The sequence below is a fragment of the Fusarium verticillioides genome, chromosome 4 (assembly GCF_000149555.1).
Source record: "Fusarium verticillioides 7600 chromosome 4, whole genome shotgun sequence".
In the NCBI taxonomy this organism is placed as follows: domain Eukaryota; kingdom Fungi; phylum Ascomycota; class Sordariomycetes; order Hypocreales; family Nectriaceae; genus Fusarium; species Fusarium verticillioides.
The window spans coordinates 3,154,593-3,177,159 of record NC_031678.1 but is presented as its reverse complement, the minus strand read 5'-3'; the positions used below and the strand labels follow the sequence as shown (position 1 = coordinate 3,177,159).

General features: G+C 49.0%; 11 protein-coding genes across 12 annotated transcripts; 4 read left to right on the top strand and 7 right to left on the bottom strand.

Moving 5' to 3' along the window:
• Positions 1-487: 487 nt before the first annotated feature.
• FVEG_11856 (hypothetical protein) lies at positions 488-1,770 on the bottom strand (the record flags this gene model as incomplete). The annotated part of the gene is made up of 2 exons (XM_018901176.1): positions 488-1,320; positions 1,377-1,770. 2 exons carry the CDS (start codon positions 1,768-1,770, stop codon positions 488-490), a joined length of 1,227 nt encoding a protein of 408 aa, XP_018759616.1.
• Positions 1,771-2,314: 544 nt separating this feature from the next.
• FVEG_11857 (cytochrome P450 oxidoreductase) lies at positions 2,315-3,871 on the bottom strand (the record flags this gene model as incomplete). The annotated part of the gene is made up of 1 exon (XM_018901177.1): positions 2,315-3,871. The coding sequence occupies one exon, from the start codon at positions 3,869-3,871 to the stop codon at positions 2,315-2,317; it is 1,557 nt and encodes a 518-aa protein (XP_018759617.1).
• A 465-nt stretch (positions 3,872-4,336) lies between these two features.
• On the bottom strand, positions 4,337-5,398 carry FVEG_11858 (hypothetical protein; the record flags this gene model as incomplete). Its single annotated transcript, XM_018901178.1, has 1 exon — positions 4,337-5,398. The coding sequence occupies one exon, from the start codon at positions 5,396-5,398 to the stop codon at positions 4,337-4,339; it is 1,062 nt and encodes a 353-aa protein (XP_018759618.1).
• Positions 5,399-6,290: 892 nt separating this feature from the next.
• FVEG_11859 (hypothetical protein) lies at positions 6,291-7,557 on the bottom strand (the record flags this gene model as incomplete). The annotated part of the gene is made up of 2 exons (XM_018901179.1): positions 6,291-7,427; positions 7,480-7,557. 2 exons carry the CDS (start codon positions 7,555-7,557, stop codon positions 6,291-6,293), a joined length of 1,215 nt encoding a protein of 404 aa, XP_018759619.1.
• Positions 7,558-8,064: 507 nt separating this feature from the next.
• Positions 8,065-9,111, top strand: FVEG_11860 (hypothetical protein; the record flags this gene model as incomplete). Its single annotated transcript, XM_018901180.1, has 1 exon — positions 8,065-9,111. One exon carries the CDS (start codon positions 8,065-8,067, stop codon positions 9,109-9,111), a length of 1,047 nt encoding a protein of 348 aa, XP_018759620.1.
• A 499-nt stretch (positions 9,112-9,610) lies between these two features.
• On the top strand, positions 9,611-11,516 carry FVEG_11861 (hypothetical protein). The gene is made up of 2 exons (XM_018901181.1): positions 9,611-9,890; positions 9,942-11,516. The coding sequence occupies exons 1-2, from the start codon at positions 9,631-9,633 to the stop codon at positions 11,488-11,490; spliced, it is 1,809 nt and encodes a 602-aa protein (XP_018759621.1). The 5' UTR covers positions 9,611-9,630; the 3' UTR covers positions 11,491-11,516.
• Positions 11,517-11,663: 147 nt separating this feature from the next.
• FVEG_11862 (salicylate hydroxylase) lies at positions 11,664-12,905 on the bottom strand (the record flags this gene model as incomplete). The annotated part of the gene is made up of 1 exon (XM_018901182.1): positions 11,664-12,905. The coding sequence occupies one exon, from the start codon at positions 12,903-12,905 to the stop codon at positions 11,664-11,666; it is 1,242 nt and encodes a 413-aa protein (XP_018759622.1).
• A 774-nt stretch (positions 12,906-13,679) lies between these two features.
• On the top strand, positions 13,680-15,137 carry FVEG_11863 (hypothetical protein; the record flags this gene model as incomplete). The annotated part of the gene is made up of 1 exon (XM_018901183.1): positions 13,680-15,137. One exon carries the CDS (start codon positions 13,680-13,682, stop codon positions 15,135-15,137), a length of 1,458 nt encoding a protein of 485 aa, XP_018759623.1.
• Positions 15,138-15,278: 141 nt separating this feature from the next.
• FVEG_11864 (hypothetical protein) lies at positions 15,279-16,639 on the bottom strand. Its single transcript, XM_018901184.1, has 3 exons — positions 16,314-16,639; positions 16,086-16,263; positions 15,279-16,039 (listed from the first exon to the last, which is right to left on the bottom strand). Exons 1-3 carry the CDS (start codon positions 16,469-16,471, stop codon positions 15,413-15,415), a joined length of 963 nt encoding a protein of 320 aa, XP_018759624.1. The 5' UTR covers positions 16,472-16,639; the 3' UTR covers positions 15,279-15,412.
• A 215-nt stretch (positions 16,640-16,854) lies between these two features.
• On the bottom strand, positions 16,855-19,680 carry FVEG_11865 (hypothetical protein). The gene is made up of 7 exons (XM_018901185.1): positions 19,239-19,680; positions 19,053-19,135; positions 18,127-18,999; positions 17,867-18,073; positions 17,661-17,816; positions 17,432-17,609; positions 16,855-17,381 (listed from the first exon to the last, which is right to left on the bottom strand). Exons 1-7 carry the CDS (start codon positions 19,326-19,328, stop codon positions 16,971-16,973), a joined length of 1,998 nt encoding a protein of 665 aa, XP_018759625.1. The 5' UTR covers positions 19,329-19,680; the 3' UTR covers positions 16,855-16,970.
• A 543-nt stretch (positions 19,681-20,223) lies between these two features.
• On the top strand, positions 20,224-22,566 carry FVEG_11866 (hypothetical protein). 2 transcript variants are annotated; one of them, XM_018901186.1, is made up of 4 exons: positions 20,224-20,580; positions 20,628-21,199; positions 21,250-21,324; positions 21,372-22,566. In XM_018901186.1, exons 1-4 carry the CDS (start codon positions 20,475-20,477, stop codon positions 22,113-22,115), a joined length of 1,497 nt encoding a protein of 498 aa, XP_018759626.1. In that variant the 5' UTR covers positions 20,224-20,474; the 3' UTR covers positions 22,116-22,566. The 2 variants fall into 2 exon arrangements, with proteins under 2 accessions (XP_018759626.1, XP_018759627.1); XM_018901187.1 differs by having other exon boundaries at positions 20,224-21,199.
• The last annotated feature ends 1 nt before the right edge of the window (position 22,567 follows it).

Here is a 22,567-nt window from a genome sequence, read left to right as displayed (position 1 = left end):
GTAATACTATTTCTGCTCTGGGCGAGGTACCTAAACGAAATTCTGCACGACATAAAATCTTCGTGTTGTCTTTTCATCGGAGAACAGCGTCCTCGACATGGCACAAGTCCCACAAGGTCAAGCTGAGGCTGGCAGCATCAGAGGGGTACAATTTTATAATGGCATTACCAATCCCCTGTCCCCCACGCTTTCACCTCTTTCTCTTCTGCAATCTTGACGCTTTTGGTAAACAAGCATCCAAGTGGCACTCGATCTATTGCCGCTGCTTCTTCCATATTTTGCCTTGACAGTTGGTCATGGCCAGTGATTATCATTCCGAGGCGTTAGGTATAATGTCCCCTCGTTGAAGCACGCTGAGAAGATTTCGCCTATGTCAGGCACGCTCCAGCGGAATGCGGCCGACTATTTCACTCAACTATTCTCTCAAGGTTATTTACTTCTACTAAATCTTCTCGCAAATATATAAAGAGTTGCATATTCACTATTCTTATGCACCATTGGTGGCTTGCGCTCTGTTGCTGCCATTGCGGATCTCCAGGGCGTGCCCATCGCTTGGCTTGCGGGCTCCCTTCAATGTCACCTTCGTTTCTTCCCACTGCTCAAATCGTCTATACGCGATTGGTGCATCCTCCAAGCTGTACTCATTTGAGAAAATAAAACCAGGCCTTGCCCTTCCGCTCTTCACGAGCTCCACTAGAGCCTTGATGTTTCCCTTGATGTCCACAAGTCCACCTTGGATACGGATTCCCTTGATCCAGGCCTCAGCCATCGGGAACTTGATCTCAGCCTTCAAGTCAGTCTTGTTAACTACTCCTCTGCCACCAAATTCAGTGACCAATGCAGTGATGTGTACCCCGATGACGCCAATGCCTCCGCCAGAGGTAGTGATCTTCACAGCTTCGCGGAGGATATAATCCTGCTGCGGCTTGAGGTCATCATTGAGGCAGACTTCACCCACGGCGTCGATAGACCGAGTGACTCCTTGAGGGCGTAGAGCAAGGATCTGATCAGATGCTTTGCCTCCACGTGTGAAGTTGATGGGCTGCGCACCAATGGAAGCAGCCTTGGCGAGGCGCGAGGCAACATGGTCAATTACGTAGACATGGGCGGCGCCGCGAATTATGGCGCTGTATGCAGCCATGAGTCCAATGGCACCAGCACCGAAGACAGCGACAGTATCGCCAGCTTCAAAGCCGGAGAAGTCAATAGCGGTCCAGCCAGTAGGAAATGCATCAGTAAGAGGCAGCCATTCCTTGTCATCGAGCTTCTCTGGAAGCTTCGCCAAAGAAGAGTCAGCCCATGGGATGCGAGCATATTCAGCTATTCAAAAGTGTCAGATGCACGAATACAACAAATAAATGAGGAAGACATCTCACCCTGCAGTCCTGTATCGCCATGGAACATTCCACCAAGTCCAAGGCCAATAATAGGCTGATCCGTCACAAGCATTGTGGGCTTGGGCAGTAAGTTCCCGTCCTCAGCAAAGGCCAGAATCAGGACTCGGTCGCCGGGCTTCAAAAAGTCCACAGCTGGGCCGACTTCCTCGACAATTCCAACAGCCTCATGACCCATGCCGAACTTCTCTTCGGTGCCGAAGAGTCCATGGTAGATATGAAGATCAGAACCGCATATGGCGGAAGTAGTGATACGCACGATTGCATCTTCTGGCTCGATGAGCTTGGGACGTGGGATGATATTGACAGACATGTCGCGGACGTTGCCCTCCCACTGGACAGCACGCATAAAGCCCGTCTTCGATGAAGAATCCATTTTGATAAATAGTAACTTGAAAAGTAGCTAGAGTTAACTATACAAGAAATCTCTGCTCAAAGCTTGCTCTCTCACGATTCACCGGGTAGAGACAGTAATTTATACCAACGACCGCGGTCAATATCAATCCCGTCCGATTGCTTAAAGCAGAAAATGACGTGATATAGAAGAATTTTATCAGTCACAAGATTTTAAGCTTAGCTGAGACATGTAAGAAATGCTACCATTGGGAATGCTTTGGGGTCTTTTATAGTAAGCAGAAAGAACTTGTGATGGGAAGCGTCAGCGCCCAGCCTCACCGCGTAAGATTGGTCGGGGTAATACAAGGCTATGTTCGAAGAGCGTGACCAGGAGCAGGTATCAACTTGACTGAGATATTCCTTGTCCACCGGTCGAAAGTTCTTAAAAGCTTATGATTGGTGACAGGTCCAAGAGAGAAAGCTCCATATTATCAGGCGTGATACCCAAGGCTTACACAGCACAGTATCAAATGACGCAACAGAATACCATTTCTAACAAAAGTACTTTGTCATTCTTTTGAGAGCTATCTTCGCCAGATCTTGATTGGCAGTTTGCCCATGATCAAGTTGAAGGCTTCGAACCTGTCCACCGTGAAGTCCTTAGTCGGCATCGCAAACTCATATCGATGCACCAAAGTAGCCAATACAATCTGCTGTTCCAAGTATGAGATGTTTCGTCCGATACACCCTCTTGCGCCCGCTGAGAACGGGATGAAAAATGGTTCCATCCTCTTACGTTCCTCCAGGTCTAGCCACCGCTCTGGCTTGAAGACATATGGCTCGGGATAAATGTCCTCGTTATGGTGAGCGCTCCAGATCGTCATTGACACAGATGTATCGCCTGGGATCCAAGTTTCCATGATCTTAGCTCCTTCTGGGGGTGTGCGTCGTGGAAGGCCTGAGCTGACGGGAGGAATGAGGCGAAGGCCTTCATCAAGGCAGGCTTTGAGATATGGCAGGTCTTTGACTTTGTCAAATGGCGAGATGACGTCTTCTTCATCCATAACAGCAGCTACTTCGTCTCTCAACCTTTGCATCTGCTTGGGATGACTGATCAGCAGTTGAAGGATATGTGTCAGGGCAATAGCTGTAGTCTCAGCTCCAGCATCAATGATTGCAGAGGTCTCAGCAACAATCTCTCCCCACTCGAGGTCATTTGGCACACCGTTTTTGTTAACCATAAGACATGAGAAAAAGTCATCGAGTTTCTCTCCTGCTTCATATCTTCTCAGTCTGTCTTTAGCTTGGTGGTAGCAAATGTCCCCCCAAGGCGCACTGGTGGCCCAGTAGCTCTTCCACTTATTGGGCACAACTTTGGAGATACGGGCTAGCCATGGATAGAGTTCGTACTCCCAGACGAAGACTGACTTGCACATGGCTGCGGCGTTCTGTGCTTGGCGATATCGTGCGGGATAGAGTGTGCCGTCGGGCTTTTCGGCAATGACTTCGTCGGTACCGGTCTCGAGAAGAGTCATCTTTGAGGAGAGGGCGATATAGTTGATTGCTTCAATAGTCCAGAGATTGATCCAGTGGTTGAAGTCGACTGTGAGATCTTCAGGGTCGGGGTTGGTGTTTGGCTTTAGAGGTCCCGTGCATCGCTGATCAAAAGCATCGAGCAATCGCTGCGTGGTATACTGCACTTTGAACTCCCATTTCTCAAGATTTCTTGTCGCAAAGGCAGCAGATAAGAGTCTTCTCTTTCTGCTATGATCACTCTTGTCAACAACATCAAACAAGTTGCGATGCGTCCCAGCCAGAACTGTCTCTTTGTGATCTTTCGTGCACTTGGTCTGGTGACCGTAGATGTCTCTGACAGCCTGGGGATGGCTAAATGACAATGCATTGGGCCCGATTCTGAGGATGTGCTCGCCACGACGATCATGTTCTGCAGCGAGCGTCTCTGACCGAGTGCCGGTGTGACTGAGATAACAGTGGCGCAGGTCCGTTAGAGGAGAAAGCCACGAGAAGTTTGCATATTTCCTCAAACCCTTTGGATCGATGAAGTACAATATGATGGGATAAATGACAAGACGAATGAACAAGCCTGCCAGACCGGCCCCAAGGAGAACAAAACCAATCATGGTTGCGAAGGGATCGTGATAAGGGTGAGTTGATTGATCTCTAAACTCATGAGGAGTCAGTCACATCTTATATTTCGAGCCTTCGACCTAAAAGGCCAAATAGTGCGGCGACAACACCGATGCATATCTAAGACGTGCACCAATGAAGGTTCTCCATACTCCTCATGATCTGCAGAATTTGATATCTATTGTTAGATAAATTGCCCGCGGGATTCGCTTTTTCGGCGAAACACTTCCTAATTGAGACGAGTCGCCAAGCAGCCGGAGGAGTAAATTTCCGTTCCTGGTAATTGCGTCGAAATGGTGGGATCGTGGAGTTGCGGGGAAGATGGGCCCTAACATGACATCAATCGTGGCCCAGGAATGGTAATTGATTCCGCGGGGAACAATATGAGCTCACTGGTCAATCGACGAATAGCACTTCTCAATTAATCCTGCTTATCATTCTATGTAGTCTGTGAACTTCTACTCGTCCTTCTTCTGTATCTCAAATAGCTGCGGCAGCAAGCCCGACAACATGTCGTCCAAACTCTGCCACTTGATACCCAATGCCTTCTCAGTTGCACTTGCATCTACACCAAAATGCGAAGACGCCTCCCTCAGACCCGGTGTACCCTTGGGGATTTTATCCTTATTCTTCCCGGCAACCTCCCTTGCGACATCCGCGATCTCTTGATTACAGTATACTCCCGCTGCAAGAAGATATCTTTCACCACTCGCTTCAGGGACTTGAATAGCCTTGAGGTGCGCAAGAGCTACATCTTTGACACTAACCCAGACAGGGCCTTTTGTGGCAGGTATCTCGCCGTCTTGGCCGGCGGAGACAATACCATAGACGATTTGGTTGGAAGTGTTGAGATGTTCCGATGACTTGGGCACAGCGCCCTGCAGGAATGGTCCAAATACCATGGCTGGGTTCAGGCTAACAAGGTCGAAATGTGCAGCTGGGTTCTCTTCCAGCCACTTCCACGCCACCTTTTCGGCAACGGTCTTGCTGGCGCGGTATGCAACTGCTGCAGCAGGTGCATTTACACCATCCTCGTATGTCAATGGAGACCAGTCTTTGGCGGTATAAATCTTGCCCGGCTGCAGTCCTTTTGAGGCATCGTAGATACCTGCAAACGAGTTGGTGTGCACAATGCGCTTGACGCCACCAAGCTGATTTGCTGCGTTGAGGATGGCAGTCGAGCCCTTGACAGCAGGGATCATGAGGTCTTTTTCCAAGTCTGTTGTGTCATAGTGAAAAGGAGCAGCAAGGTGTAGAATTGCATCAGGTCGAATGGAGCCAAAAGCTGAGATGTAAGAGTCGACAGAAGTGATGTCCTCGACTACTCTGACAGAGAGGTTGGGATCTCTGCCATGTAAATCGAGGACTTGGTCAACTTTTGTCTGGGATCTGACGGTACCCAAAACCTTGTATCCTTCGCATAGAAGAAGAGCAATACAGTGTTGAGCTATGAAGCCATTGGCTCCAGTGACGGCGATGAGAGATGGTGGCAGAATGGGCTTGGGGTAAGCTGAAGGCATTTTGGCAGCGACAACTCCAGTGAATGAATGGTTGCTATAAGGCTAGAAATCAAGTTAAGGTGATGATTGCAAATGTTTGTAGACTACCAAGACGGTCATGATTGAACCTACAGAGGTCTATTCTATTCTATTGACAGCCCAGCTCATCCGCGGTATTCATCGCCTGTTCTTCTTTCGGTTTAGCGCTGTCATGGCCGTCGCAATGATAACTTTGCGACGGCTGCAGGCTAAGCAAGCAAAGCGCATTGGATCAAATCAGCGACGAGTCCCGCCGATCGCGTTCTTCTCCCGTGACTGTCGGATAGCGGCGCCGATTTTGTCCGAGAGCCGATTGATTCTCTACATTTTGAGATGACGTCACGAGCAGCTTGTCCCTTATACAGAGTTCTGCAGTTCAAACCCACGGAAACAAATAGTTGTCAATCTTGTTGCATAGTTCTTCTAAGCTCTTCATTGTTCTTCCTCTCTCAGCTCAGGCGCTGTTGTAGCTTGTAGATACGGAGTAGTTTGCGACAGATCATTTGGCCGATAACGGTTGTTATCAGCGCTATCAGTTTAGCGATAATGATAAGGTAATTTAGTCACTGGCTGGGCTGTCAGGTCAGGCCTAGCAAATGGTGCTGTTGAGCATAGCATACCCTATACACAGCCAAAAATTCCTGCATAACCATGTAAAAAACAGTAATCGCGAGGTGCTATGTGATCTTTTGAGTGTCAGAAGGTTTTACAGAGCAAGTTGATACCAAATTGTTAAGTTGAACGTCAAAGGACGGGTTTTGGCCACCGTTGTACAGAGCCATATCAATCTACTTATATCAAGCGTGCAGACAGCATCGCATTCACCCTCTTTTTAACGTCAACGCTTGACGCTCAATGCCTGTATTGAGTATAACTAAACTCCCGCAATTGCCCTCTTCTTCAGAACAGCCGAGTTCTCATTTAACCCGGCCCAATCATGAGCGTCCAAGCAAGCCTGTCGACTTAATAACACAGCGACCTTGGTCCTCTCCCTTAACTCCGCCTCATACTCGTCAATAGCTTCATTTAACCCCTTTCCTTCATGATAAGTCCACTCCAAAGCTTTCGTCAACCGATAAGCATCAAGGATGCCATGATTAGCTGCTTCGCCTCGATACATGGTCATCGCATGCGCTGCATCGCCAGCTAGAGTAACCCTGCCGTTGCGGTTATCCCAAGGCGGACACGGCCAGTCCTGTAGGACTATTTCGATCACTTCTGAACCCTCTGGGATTCTTTGTACGGTATCCCGTAGAACGGGGTTAAACTCTGTGGCGCGTTGCTTCATATATGCCAAGCGCTCCGCGTCGGTCGCTTTGACTTCGTCTTCTGGTGTTTTCATGGGCCACGATATCATGACTTGCACACGATAATGCTCATCCTCTGTTCCGGCAGTGCCATTAACGACTGGTGTTTCAAGCATGCTGAACCAGAAGAACGTCCCTGTCTCAGGATGGCAGCCTTGAAATAGCAGAGGATCGATATCTTTTAATGGCTTTACCTGCTCTGGAGTGAGATCTAGAGCTGCGCCAGTAAACCGCACCGGCAGTCGAATGTTTCGATATGAATCTGGTGCTAGATATTTTCTTGTTCTTGAGTTGCTGCCCTCGACACCAACGATGAGAGACCCTTCAGCTCGAGATCCATCCTCGAACATAGCGGCGACTCCATCGTCGCGCTCTTCAATCGAAGCAAGTCGTTTGTTCCAATTGACGTGGTCTGAAACGCTCTTAAGCAAGACCTTGCGCAGCTTCTCTCTATTGACTCGTCGTCGATCGCCAGGCGGGATGAGGAATTTGGGCTCCAGGGTCTCGAGATTGATGAACACGAATTTTCCGAGTCCTTGACGGTCGGCTTCTGGGTCGACTTGGACTGATTCAACGTCTCTGAACGCTTCTTCTGATAAGAGTTCTCTCAGGAATGGGAGAACCCAATGGAGTGTTATGGCCCAGCCTTGACCGCGGGAGCTGATGTGACTGTCGCGTTCGTAGATCTGAAAAGGAATGCCAAGCTTCAAGATCCATGTCAGTAGGTCAATTGATGAGGCTGGAGAGATATATTACCTTTTTGAGGCCGTGGGCGAGGACAAGGCCAACGACTCCAGCGCCGACTATGAGAACTGGCTTACGGTCTTTGGACATGGTGATGTTCGCGTGAGCTTTACACTAAGAATGATCAATGGATTGCGTTTGTGTATAATTTTGGTCGCTTCGAACGAGGGGAAATATCAGGGTTTATTCTCTCATAATATCAGATTGACTCTCGAGACTCTTCGCAGTTGAAGTGAGTGCGACGGCATCACAAGTCATGAAGCTCTTATCGGGGGTTATCTGCGCTACAGTGAGGTCCCAGCAGCGCGGTTCAGTGCCTTGAGCGCAGTGAGGGGTCCGTCGGAAGTCGCCGTTATGCAACCGTCGGAAAACCATCATCAATTGCGCGCCAGACTAACTCGAATTGTCACTGTAAGATAGCGGGGACCGGCGGAAATTAATGATCTTTGCGACAAGGCAATTCGCGTTGGAACATGCGCCGGACCTGGATGCGATGGAGGTGAGAATAGATTCATTCAAGAGTCAATTGATCTCGCTTCCGATTCATCGCATTCTCAACTCATTCATACCCAGTATCGCATCCTTGCAGCAATCACCATGACACAAGACACCAAGCATGAGGCTCTCCAGCCTGTTCATCCCTCGATGAAGGGCAAACTCGACCCTGTCTTTGAGAAGCTCTACAACGACAACGTCGCCAACACTCCCCTCAAACCAATCGACCTCGGCATCCTTCGATCGAAGTACTCAGTTCTCTACTCGTACGGCACTGGCCCTGCACCAGATGTCGCCCGCCAATACGATACCCAGATCGTCACTCATGAGGGCATCACTCTCGATGTGAGAGTGTATGAGCCCGACACTGATGGTCCATGGCCTGTACACATCGACTACCATGGTGGCGGTTGGGGTCTAGGCGATCTTGATACCGAGAGTCATATTTGCAAGCATATCTGCAACGTCGCTGGCGTCGCCGTCATTGACGTCGCATATCGCCTCGTGCCAGAGAATGCTTTCCCCTGTGGTGTTACCGATAGTTTCGCTGCTCTCAAGTACATCTACGAGAAGGGCGCTGAGAGATTCAGCATTGACCCGGAGAGGATCTCCGTTGGTGGAGTCTCAGCCGGCGGTTTCATCAGTCTTGCACTGGCGCACATGGCCCGCGACGCTGGAATCCCTCTCAAGCTCGTCGCTGTTGGAACACCAGTGATTGACGACTTGAGTCAATACTCTTCAGCATCAGATTCGCCATTCAAGTCCATGCAAGAAAATGAGCATGCACCAACACTCAATTGGGGCCGACTCGCTTGGTTCGACAAGCTCAAATGGAGTTCGCTGGGCTCAACCCCCGAAGCGATTGCTGAGAAGCGTGCGCAAATACCCGCGATTTATGGCAACCTTTTCAAGGCGGACAACTTTAATAATCTTGCAAAGACTGTCATTTACACAGCCGGTGCTGACCCATTGAGGGACGAGGGTGAGGCTTACGGTATGAAGCTGATCGAGCATGGGAATGAGGTGACGATGAAGCGGTTCCCTGGCGTACCGCATCCATTTATGCATATGGATAAGGATCTTTGGCAGGCAAAGGAGTTTATTCTGCAGACTGCTGGTGCTATTCGGACTGCTTTACATGAGCTATAGTTTTAGACAGTGTAATTAAATCATTCTCTTACAACGAAAAATGTCATGAGCATCGATATCGTGAGCTGTGTAGTATCAATTTGAGGGAGCCTAGGGGGGGAAATAAAACTCCAGACCTTAAGCCTAAGTAAAGAAAGGATTCAGGTAACTTAGATAAATCTAGGATAACTTTTATTGAATTTATTTCATTACCCTAAACTTAGGTCTTATATTTTCTTGCTCCCTAAGGGGAGCGTAAGTGATTGATGATAAACCGCCAACTCTCTGAACATCGCAGGCCGATCGCTGGAGACCTCACTGTTAGCGCCCTATCGCCCCATACCCGACAGCGCTATCTACCCCGCTTGATACCACTGTAGCGCCTGATATGACGGATACCATATCACCAAACTAGCTGTTAACAGTCTAGCACTCACGCGCTATCAAGATAACGAGGGAGCCGGTTCCTAATTCCGGGCGACCCATACCTCCTCCCTCTCGTTACCCCAGCTTTTCCTCCTCCTCATTGACCTCAAAACCATGGCGACGCGCGAGCGACCGAGTAATAGCTGCTTACGGTGCGCTGAGATCAAACAGCGCTGCAAGGGTGGAGTGCCCTGTGACCGGTGCAGTAGGTTGAGCCTACCTTGTCGGCCCAAGGGGTACTCGGCTTCCTTTCCCGGAGAGTTTGGGCTTGATGGTGGCGATGGGATTTCTGGTGGTCAGCCCAAAGCCAAGATACGCAGGGTACAGACCGGTTGTTTGACGTGTAAAAGGCGCAAGAAGAAGTGCGATGAGCGGTAAGCCTCCAACTCGTTTGTCTTGATGAGCTAGACTCATCATTGTCATAGGAAACCCAGTTGTGGCGATTGCAGGAGACTTTGCCTCGACTGTTCGTGGCCGACAGAGAGAGCAAGTAGACCGAGGCTCAACAGCTGGACCAACGAATCATGGCTCAGCGCAGAACAAGTCCTCGACCTATCTTCGGAGACGTCGCCAAGCCCAAACCCTTCACCAGGTTCAGTCCAGTCCAACGTGGACCTAAGTATCGCCGACTTGCTATGCCAAATGTCCACTGCCGTTCCAGTAGACGGCGCAGACGTTGACATGACGGCGACATTGCCAGAACTTTCCTGGGACTTGACAACTGACTCAGGCTGGCTCGATATCCTCCCGGAAACACCTCCCGTCGCTGGAGACTCACCGGACAGTCTACCAAATACGACGCTCACTCTGTATACGCCCAGCTTGGTACCGGACATTACATCTCCTCACGACAAAGCATTACTAAACCATTACTCAAATATTGTCGCCTCGGTGCTATCAAGGCATCCAAACACGACATCAAATCCCTATCTCAGCTACCTCGTACCCATGGCCGTCTCAAATCAGCTCATCCTTCATTGCGTCCTCGCTTTGAGCGCAACGCACTGGCAGAAGCTCCAACCCGACATGCGAGACAGGGCATTGTACCATAAAGGCCAAGCGACACAATCTTTGGCCGGTCTCTTGCCTCATGTCGACGGGGGCTCAGTTGATGTTGCGCTGGTATCTTGTCTGCTTCTGTGTATGTCGGAGCTGTTCGATGGCACCTCGGCAGGATGGAAGCTTCACCTCCAGGGTGCAAAGCGACTCCTGTCAACAGTCAAATCCCAGACCGGTGGTAATCTGGCAGGTCACTTCAAGTTCTTTGTCAAGCTGGCACGCTTTCTAGACAGTGCAGCAACAACAAGCACATGCAAGCCTCCTCTGATAGACGACAAGACAGTGGCGACTACACCTGAACCGACTGAAGATTCCAGCAACGATGATGCAGCAGTATATGGAATACCGAAAGAACTGTTCCATATGGTCGATCGGGTGAACAACCTGGCTAGCAAACGCGGAACAAGAGTCGATGAGGCTTCCGAAGCTCTATTTCGCGAAGAAGCTGAACGAGTTCAAGGGAGATTGGATAACTGGGCATACGACTATGGTGGTCTCGCAGGCGCCGTTGCGTCCTTATCGCCAACCAACGACGACGTACTCCACGCAACAACCGCATACGAATGGGCACTCCGCCTCCGACTCCACCAAATCACAGAAGGCTACTCGCTTACAGAAAAGGTATTCGAGTGTGTCCAGCATATTCTAGATTCAGCACAAAAGATACGATATGGCAGTCCTCTTGAGAGCTGCTTACTATTTCCTTTGGTGATGGCAGGTGGCGCATGCAACTGTCTTGAACAGAGGATGGTTGTACAAGATAGGCTGATGATCATGGAGCGGACTTGCGGGTTCGGGTATGTACATCAGAGCCGTGAGCTGGTTGAGACTGTTTGGAAGAGAAGAGAGACCGAGAGCATGGTTAATTGGGCTAGGATTCGGTATGAGGAGATGGGTGGATTAGCACTCTACTGATAATAATGCACGGCATCATGACCAAACGCAATCTTACTCGTGAACATTAAATGGAAGGCCATGAATGAGGGGACTATTTTAACTGGCTATAGACAAGCGTCTGTGAGGCGCGTGGTAGCTGTGGGGACTATCAACTCAAAATAACACTGCTCGCTATACACAAGCTCTGACTCCTATGGTGAGACTTGCGCATCATTGACTAATCCAGCGATGTGTGCATGCATATCATAAGCACAGACCTCATCAATCGTCAACATCCCCGGCTTCGTATTCTTGCTCGACCACCCAATCCTCTCATTCAGGTTCTCCCTCGCACGCTTGCTCGCTTCTTGCAACCTTGTAGCGCGTGGCTTTCGCTCCGCCTCATACAACTTGAGACGCTTTTCAACACTCAAGTCTGAGTACTTCTCGGAGAACAAAATACCTAAAGCACCTGCATCTTCTATTGCCATACAAGCACCCTGACTTTGATCTGGCATCATGGGATGCGCAGCATCGCCGAGCAGTGTGCATCGGCCTTTGGTCCAGTAGGGATATGGATCGTGGTTATAAAGGCGCCACATCTTGATGTCTTCAGCGTTGAGGAACAGCTTGATGAGCTTGGGGTCTAGCCCTGGGAAGGTAGAAGCAAGGACGTCGCCAGTGGTGGAGATGTTCCATCCATCTTCCTTGGTGTCATTCTTCTCAGCTGGATAAAAGCAGTAGCATGACACAACGTTGTTATCGCTGCATGCTGACAGCACGATCTTGGTCTTTGTGTCGCCGCCCCAAAACTCGATGGCTTCGTTGTTGATATACTCCTCTAGGCCAAGCTCACGTAGCTTGTCGGCGTATATGATGCAGCGATAGCAGCAAGATGTGCTGGGAACGAAGTTGGGGATGACGCCAAGTTGCTCACGCATCACGCTTCGGATACCGTCTGCACAAATGATGGCATCATGTGTAGCCTCATTGCCATTCTCAAAAGTAATATGGCCAGTCTCAGTGTCAAGTTTGGATGCCTTGTGCCATGTCTTCAACTCAGCAGGACGACCCTTGCCACTTTGCGACAAAGCAGTGTCCTTGAGGTGATTATGCAAATCGATTCGATGAAAGTTGTTGTAGTCTGTGCCGAAGCGTTCGCGATAGTCTCCCAAAGGGTATGTGCCCTCAACTTCTCCAGTAGAATAGTTATGGCGGATGAGGTTGCGCAAAATGACTGGCTTGGCAGCGGGAATGTCAACGTCCCATTCTTCCAGGAAGCGAGAGCCGTTGGAAGCGACTGAGAGAGATGCACCAACTTCACCACCAAAGTCGTAACGCTCATAGAGCGTGACTTGGTGGCCGGCTCGTCGGAGGGCGATGGCGGCGGAGAGACCACCAAGACCGGAGCCGATGATGCCTATTGAGAGAGACGTTTCTGTTCGTCCAGGCATCTTGTCTTGTGAAGAGCTTATGTGGATAAGTTGAGGCTATAATTGAGCCGTTTGGCTGAGTGATACAGAGAGTGCTACAAGATGCAATGAAGTACTTTGTAAGATGTGATTGAGTGTATTGATGAGAAGATTGTAATTGAAGTTCTAATTATATGTATCGCAGTCTTATGTCCGGCGCTCAAGTCGCATCATTACTCTCCTCTCACCTCATACCAACCCCAGCCTGTTCTGCCCTCCGACGACTGAGGCTGAAGACCACTATCTCAGACCGCGCGGACCGCTATCAACACGACGAACCCAAAAGCCATCCCTGAGACCTCGAAGCGACGGGCGGGGAAGTAATCCACATGATTTCATTGGTCCCGCCCATCAGGATCCGACGGTTGCAGCTTTATCGCGGTCTAGCCCAATCCAGATAGAGTTTACCGACGTATCATCATTCCCCAGGTTTTTGAAGTCCAGACTCGGAGCTATGACTTGAACTCTGTCAAGATAACATTGCGATTGCTCATGTTTGGCTGGTTGATGTCGCAAAAGTGGTATCGCGGCCTCGAGGTACTTAACTCTGTCTTGTCGTCCCATTCAGGCATCTCCTTTTGGCTTCAGTACAGGCTGCCTTCGTCTATCGATCGCTACCTTGCCACCAATTGAACTCTTTACTCAAGTATCTGACTCTTTCTTCAGCTCACATCGAATACTTGTTTCGCTGGATAGGTTAGTACCTGACGAGTTGCACTGGTTGCATCTGTCTGACATCTTCTTGACAGCTTCACCATGACTTCCACCGACAACGAGAAAATCCCAGACACCATGCGTCCTCCCTCTGTCACCAAAGGCTCAGTCCAAGATGTCATTAGCGAAACATCTCTGAAGCCCATCACCCGCAAAGTCGACTACCATCTCGTTCCTCTCATGCTAGTCTGCTATTTCCTCCAATTCCTCGACAAAGTCCTCATCAACTATGCCAACATCATGGGTCTCTCCGAGAACCTCCATTTCACAGGAAATGATTTCTCCTGGATGGCTACCGCTTTCTTCATCGGCTTCGCCGTTGCGGAATTTCCTCAGGGTGTCTTGATCCAGAAGTTCCCTGTTAGCAAGGTTCTTGGCCTTAACGTTGTTCTCTGGGGTATCGTTATCTGCTGCTCGTCTGCTGCGCACAACTTCCCTGGTATGACAGCTGCGAGAACTCTTCTTGGCATGTTCGAAGCCGTTATCTCACCTGCTCTTATCATGATCACTTCGCAGTGGTACACCAGAAGACAAGCAACCCCAAGGACTGGTATCTGGTACTGCGGTCTTGGCATCGGCCAGACTGTTGGTGGACTGATCTCGTATGCTGCTCAGCACGGTAGCCGAACCAGCAGCTTCCAGAGCTGGCGCATCATGTTTGTTTCCGTTGGCGCCTTCAATGTTATCATTGGTCTCCTTGTTCTCTTCTGGATGCCTTCTAGCATCAAGGACGCCAAGTTCCTTACAGAGCAGGAGCAGGTCATGCTTCAAGAAGCCCTTGATGCTGATCAGGGAGGGAAAAGCGCCAAGGTCTTCCGCCGCGCTGGTATTTGGGATGCTCTCAAGGACATTCAAGTCTGGTTGCTTTTCCTCAATACTATTCTCATTGTTATCCCATCAGGCATCATCACAACATTCTCTGCTACTCTGATCCGCGGTTTCGGTTATGACCCCAAGCAGGCCGCCCTCCTCAACATGCCTGCTGGTGTTGTATCAGTGTCCGCTACCTTGCTCAGCACCTTTGCCATCCTCTACGGGTTCCCACGATGGTTGGGTCTTTGCCTTCTCATGGTCCCAACTCTAATTGGTGCAGGACTAATGTCCTTCTACTCCAGCAGTCAAGCAGGCTCACTCGCCGGAATCTACTTGATTAACTTCGATGTTGCACCTCTTGCACTGATCTATGCTCTTGTCGGAGCCAATGTTCAAGGGTACACTAAGAAGGTCACTACGAATGCCATCGTTGCTGTTGGCTTTTCCATTGCCAACATCATTGGACCACAGACCTTCCAAGCCAAAGATGCGCCAAAGTTCCTCCCAGCAAAGATCACCGTTTTCTGTGTTTGTGGCGGGTCGGTTGTTGTCACCATTCTGACTAGAATTCTTTATGGCCTTCGAAACAGAAAGGGAAGGGTTTCACAGGATGTTGGGCAGAGTGGAGAGGTTGATCCGGATACTATGACGGATAGGAACAACCCTAACTTCTTCTACGTTTACTAAGCAAGACGAGTTGGTTTCATAGTAGTTTATTGCTTTAAAAATTAAATTAAGCCAGTTTAACTATTGCATTTGTTTCTCTGGAAATCGATTACCTTATCTCTTGTCACATTACGGTTAGAAGTATCATGGCACTGAAGTCTTGGTGATTGTAAATATTCAATTGCTCTATTCAAACTAAATGGTCCTCAAAGGAAGATCACCGTGGGCTCGCGATTGGTCCCCCGAACTGCGACCTGTAAGCAAGAACCCTATGCCAAGGAATCAGATCCATGAGCTCACAGGTCGTTGGCGAAGAAGACAGGCTTAGCAGCATGCTTGTTGACGCGAAGGCTCAGCTGGTCGGGTCGCGAGTAATGGCCGACGATGTCCAAGTTCTGCTTCGCCTTGTACTTCTCCTCAAGGTTGATATCGGCGTAAAGAATACCCTCCTCATTAGGAGCAAGAGGCTTGACAAGTTCCTCTCCGAAAGGCGAGAAGATCATACTGAAGCCACCGCCAGACTTCTTGGTATAGTCATAGCCGTCGACGTTCGCCTTCTTATGGTTCTCCTCAGTCATGATCTGACTTGCCAGGAGAACGAAGCAGGCTCCTTCCATGGAGACGACGTGAGAGAAGGCCTTGCAGCATTCGGGAGTGATGTGGTATGGCCACTCGGGGACGTTCTGGGGGAAGATAGAAGGCCAGCTGGAGACGTGGATATCGACGTCCTGGGAGTATTCGTAGTAGCGGAGAAGTGTCTGGGTGTGCTCCCAGCAGTTAAGACCAGCAACCCTTCCGAACTTTGTGTCGGCGACGTTGGTCAGAGACTCGCCCTGTCCGTCACCGTAGATAGCACGCTCAACGTGGGTAGGCTTGATCTTGCGACGGTGGAGAACAATAGTGCCGGTCTCGTCGATGAAAGACTTATTCCGTTAGGAGCCGAAGAGTTCACTTGGTAGCGCAACTCACCTGTGCGATGTAAAGGGTTCCCCTGTATCTCTCGCTGTATCCAAGGACTACAAAGACACCTGCCTCTCGAACAGCAGCTCGGATCTGGTCCATCTCAGGTGACTCTTTCTCCATTGAGTTCTTGAAGTACTCATTGATCCATGGTGCGTTCTCGGTAGGCGAGTTGGCCCAGATGCTCCTAGAAATGAATAAGCTGATCTGCCCATGTTTCGTAAGTCTCCTACTTACCATGGATATCCAGGGATGAAGACTTCAGGGAAGCCAATGACGTTGGCACCCTCCTTTGCTGCCTCTTGGATGAGACCGATGGACTTGTTGACGCCACCCTGGAGATCGTTCCAGACGGGCTCGGCTTGGATGGCGGCGACCTTGAGGGACTTGGACATCTTGATAGATTGTTGTTGGGGTTGTGGATTCGTGTTGATGGTTGTGTTGCTGATGCTTGTGTAAGACTGAGAATGATGATGAGGTGAGGAGTCTGAGGGTGATTTGCTCTTTACTTATAGTTGTGAGACTGATACTCATCGTCTGGCAAACATACGATGATGTTTCCTATCTCAGCATCTATCTGTCCTTGGTGGGGTTTGTTTGAGGGGTCTATCCGGATATCAGATTACCTGATGATCATCAAGGTCGGGTGATTGATTCCCGGATAAATGCTCCTCCTTGACCCCAGTTACCCCAGATATGCCAAAGTTAATCTCCGCACGCCGGATTTATGATATCCGCAATACAACAATAGGATACAATTAATGGAGATGACTTACGTGGCCACGTGTCAGGCCTCGCTCATATCGGAAGCAGGATAATCAATATCCAAGAACCGCATTAAGCTATATAGACAGACTGGTATTACCGAAAACAAGACCTCATTAAAATCCTAAGCTAAGCAAAAAAGTCCAGAGATGACTCCCCAAAACACTGATCATACGTCCAAGACTCAAAGATATCGTCCAGCGAATAAACATGCTCAAAACTACTCTCTGTGCCCTCATGGAAAGCCACCAAATCGTCCATCTCATATCGTTCAAATTGTCGTCGACTCTCTTCATTGATCTCTTGTGCGAGACCATGTGCCCAAATGTCAATCTCCCATTCTCGAGCTAGCGACAAGATCGCTCGGATCGATCGGTTGGCCCAGTTCCAATTCACATTCATCTCGTACAGAGATTTGACACATATATAGAGACACCTCATGGCCTCGCTTCTGCCGTGGTTTCCTGTTGATTTAATGTGAAGAAGATGGATGATTGATGCAGTGAAGGCTGGGTGGACTGCTGAGACAGGTATATTTCGCTAGACTGTGTCAGTTTGCTGGGGGTAGTTAGAGTCAAACGAGCACATACGATTGTGTAGTTCTTCCTGAATATCTGTAGGATCCTAGCCATCTTGACGGCTGATTCCCTGCAGGACTTTGAGTGAATATCTCCTCCCTCTGGATCATAGGCGATGGCGTTCTTGCCAGGGTTGAGAAGCTGAAAGAATGGTCGGTGAAGTAGTAATATTGCATGGTGGTATTGCAAACTAGAGTATAATCGTTAGTGACGCTTTTTCACAATATCCATAGTTACTCACTGAAACTGATAGACATAGGGCGGAGAACATTGAAGACTGGAACTTGAGATTTTCAAACTTTTCGGCAAGCGGTCAAAGAGCCCGACAGCTTGTAGGTGAGCTTTCATAACTCGGTCTTCTCTTTCTTTATCAGTCCACGCGTATCTCTGGGCATATCTATATTGTGTCAGTGGCGATCCCTTGTCAACTAAGTATAGATTTCTCACAGTTGGTCGATAACTTCTGAGGTAGCAAGCAGAAGCTCACAAGTATACATCGAATTTTCCAGAATATGGCTGGTCGGAAATGGAGCGGATATTCCATAATGATAGTCAGATAAGAGTGGGCTATGTTGGACGAGTCCTTTTGGTTTGGTCGTCGTGATGTTGTATTCTTGAATACTCGCTGGTCGGCCCATGCCAAGGCAATAAAATCTGTTTCCAATGTCAGCTTTCAAAAACACGTCAGTGCTCTTCGGTCAACGTACTTGTCCAAGACATATACACCCCAGAAAGTGACGTTCCTAGCTTCCACATCATCATCGGATACTAAGCCTTTGGAAGCGTATGGCGAACAGTCGCAGTGAAGGCCCAAATTCATGGCCATTCTTGTCGCCATACCGATATACATGAATCCGAGACCCTCATTGTCAATAGTCGCCCAGTACAGGCCCAGAAGTGCTGTTGCTTGAACTGTAGATGTCGTTGGAGCCTCGCATTCGTAATGAAGCATAGTCTTGGCTTGAGCGGCAAATGCTTCACCCGCCGTGTTTGCGTCATCGGGATCAGTGCGAAGCTCTAATCTCGGAGAGTACCGTGACGACATAGCTAGAATGGCCGCCATGAGCGAAGGCGTGCAGTATCGTCCATTCTTCTCAACGTATAAATCCCGGACAAACAGCTCTCTTGGGACGATGTACTGCCAAGAGTTCTGCCATCGCCAGAAGATCTCCAGTAGGTGGTCGCGCATCTCATCAGAAGGTGTGATGAAATCAGGCATGTTGTTAGCGGCCTCTATGCCGCGATTTCTGGCTTGAATTGATGATGGAACCTTGATAGCGTGGTTGTGAATGATGGAAAAGTTGCTGGATGCACCGAAATAGCGCAACTCTCCAATCTCACCAAGAGTGAAGCAACCGAGGGCATTTGCGAGATCATCCATGTCTTCTTCGCTTGTTGTACTGTTTGGATCCGGTTGAGAAGCTTGGGTACTACTTACGAAGGCCACCTCCTCATGGTCACAGTTACTGCTGCCCTTTGTAGAGTCTGGCGTCCCAGGATCACCGTTGCGCTGGGCGAGTTGTTTCTCCAAGCTTGCGACGCGTGCTTCCAACGCGTTGATATATGCATTTGTATGTCGTCTTTCCATATATGTTAGTGTAGTTTCTGTCATAATGCTGTCGTCCTAACATACTTTCTGTTGCTCTCTGCCTGGGTATACTCGCAGTCTTGTTGGCGGTCGTAGCATGCGCTGCATCTTGGCTGACTGCCGTCGCACTACGTATAGCTCGCGTCAGCTACAGTCATATAAGTAGAGCGAGGCCATGCAACGTCACTCGATCGTATTGAGGCTCAAATCGTGCACCGAGGGGAGCGTTACCTTTGTCCTCTTGACCCGACACCCGTTACAGGCTACGGAAGCCCGCTTCCTGGGGTTAGGTGGGGCAGAATAAACAGCCGTCGTAGACATGATCAAATACGTGATTCAGAGACTTGAGTTCTTAATACGTGATCGTGTGAGAAAACAAGGAGCTGCGGCGGTGAAATCTGGGGTAATAATTGCAAATTCTCCACTGTCGTTGCTGCCCAGGCCCAGGGCAACGGAAAGGTTTAATGAATCCGAGGCGAAGAAGCTATTCCAAAAGCACGATAGCTTATCTGTAGCCCTTTCAGAACGAGTGGCATGCTAGAGTCCGAGCTTCACTGCTAAAGCTGATAAAGCTAGATCGGCGGTGTCACTAGTCCCGTCCTGGGAGGCATCGTCAAAAGCCGTGATAAATGCATCCATGGAGCGGTCTCGATGTCGTTAAGATGGATGGAGGCTTTATTGTCGAGATAGCATTGGGTTACGCAAGCCAAACGGCACCTGCACCACTGTAGATCCGTCCGTGGTTCATACATATCATCAAGGTTCATGAATTAAGCCTCTCTTCTGTGGGTCAGTGTAGGTGTAGTGCAGAAACTAGACTAGACATTCGATCCACATACCAGCCAGATTGTGAACGAGAAGTGTGCTTGGAAGTATCAAATGCTACGCTTGACTCTTTGGAATCAAATCTATTATATTCTATACAAGAGATAAGATAAAGGATAAAGGAGAGAAGATAAGCAGTTGCATGCATCTCGAGTCTGCTATCACTTGTATATCTGCCGACAAGTTGCCTGTTCCCCCGCATCTCCCTGCGTTAGCGTCAGGGTATTTGATATCCGGATTGTGAGCTCCAGAACAGGCCAATCAAGTTGCACCTGTGTCAACACTGACTGGTTGGTTTTCCGGCCCCTTTTCGGTTTATCAACAAGGGTTCTTCCAGGTTTCATTGACTTATCAGAACTCGACGTCTTGTATCTGCAGTGTGTAGCTGAACCAACGCCGAAAACTTAAAAGGAGACGAAATGATCATTTTGATGGCGTATGGCGCCTGAGCACAAAGCTCCAATTCGCGGGACAGCCGAGCCAATCAGCACCTGCAGCTTGCCAATTTTGATGCTACATCCAAATAGGAAATCCATAACTCCGCCTTGACCTCTACCCACTTTACGTGTCGCAAAAGGCCCTCACGAGCGAAAATGGTAGCCTTTCTAGCCTCTCGAACATGCCGACGTTGGAGACAAAGACATGTCTTCGCAGCCGAATTGTTTTGCGACATTAAGCAGTCAGTCAAGGAGACAACCTCGGCGCAGTAAGGGATGCTTGACGTGCCGAAAACGCAGGGTCAAGTGCGGTATGTCGTTATCGCGCAGGGATTCTGTTCACGGCTGATGACCATAGATGAACAACGACCAACCTGCCAGAGGTGCAATAAAGGCTTTCATCCATGCAAGTATGATGACAGTCTTGTGTTTGTAAATCACTTGCATGATGCTGCAAAAACTGTCCGATCTCACGATGCTAAGCTTCAGTCTCCCAATGCCTTGACCCAACGGGAGGACTTCAAGCAAATGCCTGCCTCGATCGACTTGCATGGCTTCAAAAATGAAGTAGTCATATCATTCTTCGTCAAAAACCTATTTGTCTTGATCAAGTCACCCCTCGGAGACGGATCGCCAATCCTCAACATCTTCTCTGGCGAGGCAGACTCAACAGCAGGCATGTCAGGTTTATGCGTTGCAGAAGCCTTCTTCTCAACTATGCACTGCATACCTGAAATGAAGTTCCATGCTTCTGCGCTGTATGGAAGAGCTGTCCAAAAGCTGAAGACCGATCTTGGAACCAAGACTGAAACCTCGAGGTCTCTCCCTCATGCCACCATATGGAGTGCGCTATTCCTTGGTATATATGAGATGATATCTTCTGATTCCATGTTGAACTGGCTACAGCATTGCCATGGCGTTGCAGCACTGGTAAGAAGAGCTTGTGATAATTATTGGTCGGCTTTTGTTAACTTTGGAAGACGGAGATGACAGGGCCTTATGGATTTCAAATGGATGCGGCAAAGACCATTCTGCAGATCAACAGATCATTCATAGTAAGTTATTTTTACTTTTAAACTGACCCATCACTAATGCCTTTCAGTCTATCGGCGCTATGGCCAACCGAAAACGCACCTTTTTGGAACAGGATGAGTGGAAGCATATACCATGGGCATTGCAACCCATGTCCAAGACGATTGGGGATTACCTACAAGACATTCTATGCGACATCCCTGGCATGATGGAAGACGTCGATCATATCTTCAGTACGAACGATTGCCAGGTGTCTGCAAATTTCACAAGTCGAAAGCTGCAGGCTTCTTTTGAGCAACTCAACTCTTTACGAATCTCATGGAGCTTCATGCATCCTCATAGTTGCTGGAGACAGAAGATTGTGCGCGAATCCTCAGAAATATACCATGGCACACTGGAGCAAGTACTGTGGTTCTCTGACCTCGAAAGAGCTGTCGAATTTGTCTACTTCAACACAACTCACTTGATACTGCATTCAATATTCAGGCAGTTAATGTCATTGCCGGACACCTGTTGCGTCTTCGATGCTGGTATATCTCCCGACGTAATCTACTTCCAAGAGCCATCGGAGCTTATGTTCTGGAATCATGAGAATCGGTACCGGAACGCACAGGCGATATGCCAATGCGTTGATTATATGTTGCAGAACGAAGGCGATGCATCGGGAGCCTTCAATCTGCTGTTCCCACTAAAAGTTGCTTATAATCACCTCAGCGGTTTTCCAATCATGCAAAAATGGGTTGCGGGAGTTATGGAAAAGATATCTACTACGAAAGGACTATTCATCGGGGCGCAAATCCTAGAGAAATATTGAGAGCTGCTTTTCTTGGCCTCAGCTCTAAGCTTCACCAGCGTTTGCCATCAGCGCACCGGTTGGCGCTAGCAGTAGGCGATGCTGGGAGCTGTTCAGTGAAGTCAATTGAGCATTCTTCCAACGAAACATGATGATAGTGACTCACCGATCGGTTGTGCCGGCGGTTCCGGATCATCATAAGAAAACGGGACTATCAGCTTCCGTGCCGGGGCCGGATCGCGAGGTGCTGTCTAGCGTGGCTCCGCCGAAGCTGACGGATCGTCAGCTCGGACTACTCTTTCGGGAACTGGAGCGCGAGGTGAAGTGTTAGTCCAGCTTAAACATGGCACTGGCACTGATTAAAGATATTATTGAATTACGAGGGTAGTTGCAGTAAGATTATTATAAAAAGTGCCTTCTTGCAGTCTCAATCAAGTCTATCAAATCACCAAAGTCTTCTCTTTCATTGCCAT

Excerpts from the sequence above, each read along its gene's own strand:
- FVEG_11861 (XM_018901181.1), top strand. The coding sequence starts at position 9,631 with ATGGCGACGCGCGAGCGACCGAGTAATAGCTGCTTACGGTGCGCTGAG. Across the intron at positions 9,891-9,941 it reads AAGAAGAAGTGCGATGAGCG|GAAACCCAGTTGTGGCGATT; the intron begins GTAAGCCTCCAA and ends TCATTGTCATAG.
- FVEG_11864 (XM_018901184.1), bottom strand. The coding sequence starts at position 16,471 with ATGTCCAAGTCCCTCAAGGTCGCCGCCATCCAAGCCGAGCCCGTCTGG. Across the intron at positions 16,264-16,313 it reads TTCATCCCTGGATATCCATG|GAGCATCTGGGCCAACTCGC; the intron begins GTAAGTAGGAGA and ends ATTCATTTCTAG. Across the intron at positions 16,040-16,085 it reads GAACCCTTTACATCGCACAG|TCTTTCATCGACGAGACCGG; the intron begins GTGAGTTGCGCT and ends TAACGGAATAAG.
- FVEG_11865 (XM_018901185.1), bottom strand. The coding sequence starts at position 19,328 with ATGTCTACGACGGCTGTTTATTCTGCCCCACCTAACCCCAGGAAGCGG. Across the intron at positions 19,136-19,238 it reads GTCGGGTCAAGAGGACAAAG|TGCGACGGCAGTCAGCCAAG; the intron begins GTAACGCTCCCC and ends AGCTATACGTAG. Across the intron at positions 17,817-17,866 it reads TCAGAAGTTATCGACCAACT|ATATGCCCAGAGATACGCGT; the intron begins GTGAGAAATCTA and ends GACACAATATAG.
- FVEG_11866 (XM_018901186.1), top strand. The coding sequence starts at position 20,475 with ATGTCTTCGCAGCCGAATTGTTTTGCGACATTAAGCAGTCAGTCAAGG. Across the intron at positions 21,200-21,249 it reads GCCATGGCGTTGCAGCACTG|ACGGAGATGACAGGGCCTTA; the intron begins GTAAGAAGAGCT and ends TAACTTTGGAAG. Across the intron at positions 21,325-21,371 it reads AGATCAACAGATCATTCATA|TCTATCGGCGCTATGGCCAA; the intron begins GTAAGTTATTTT and ends AATGCCTTTCAG.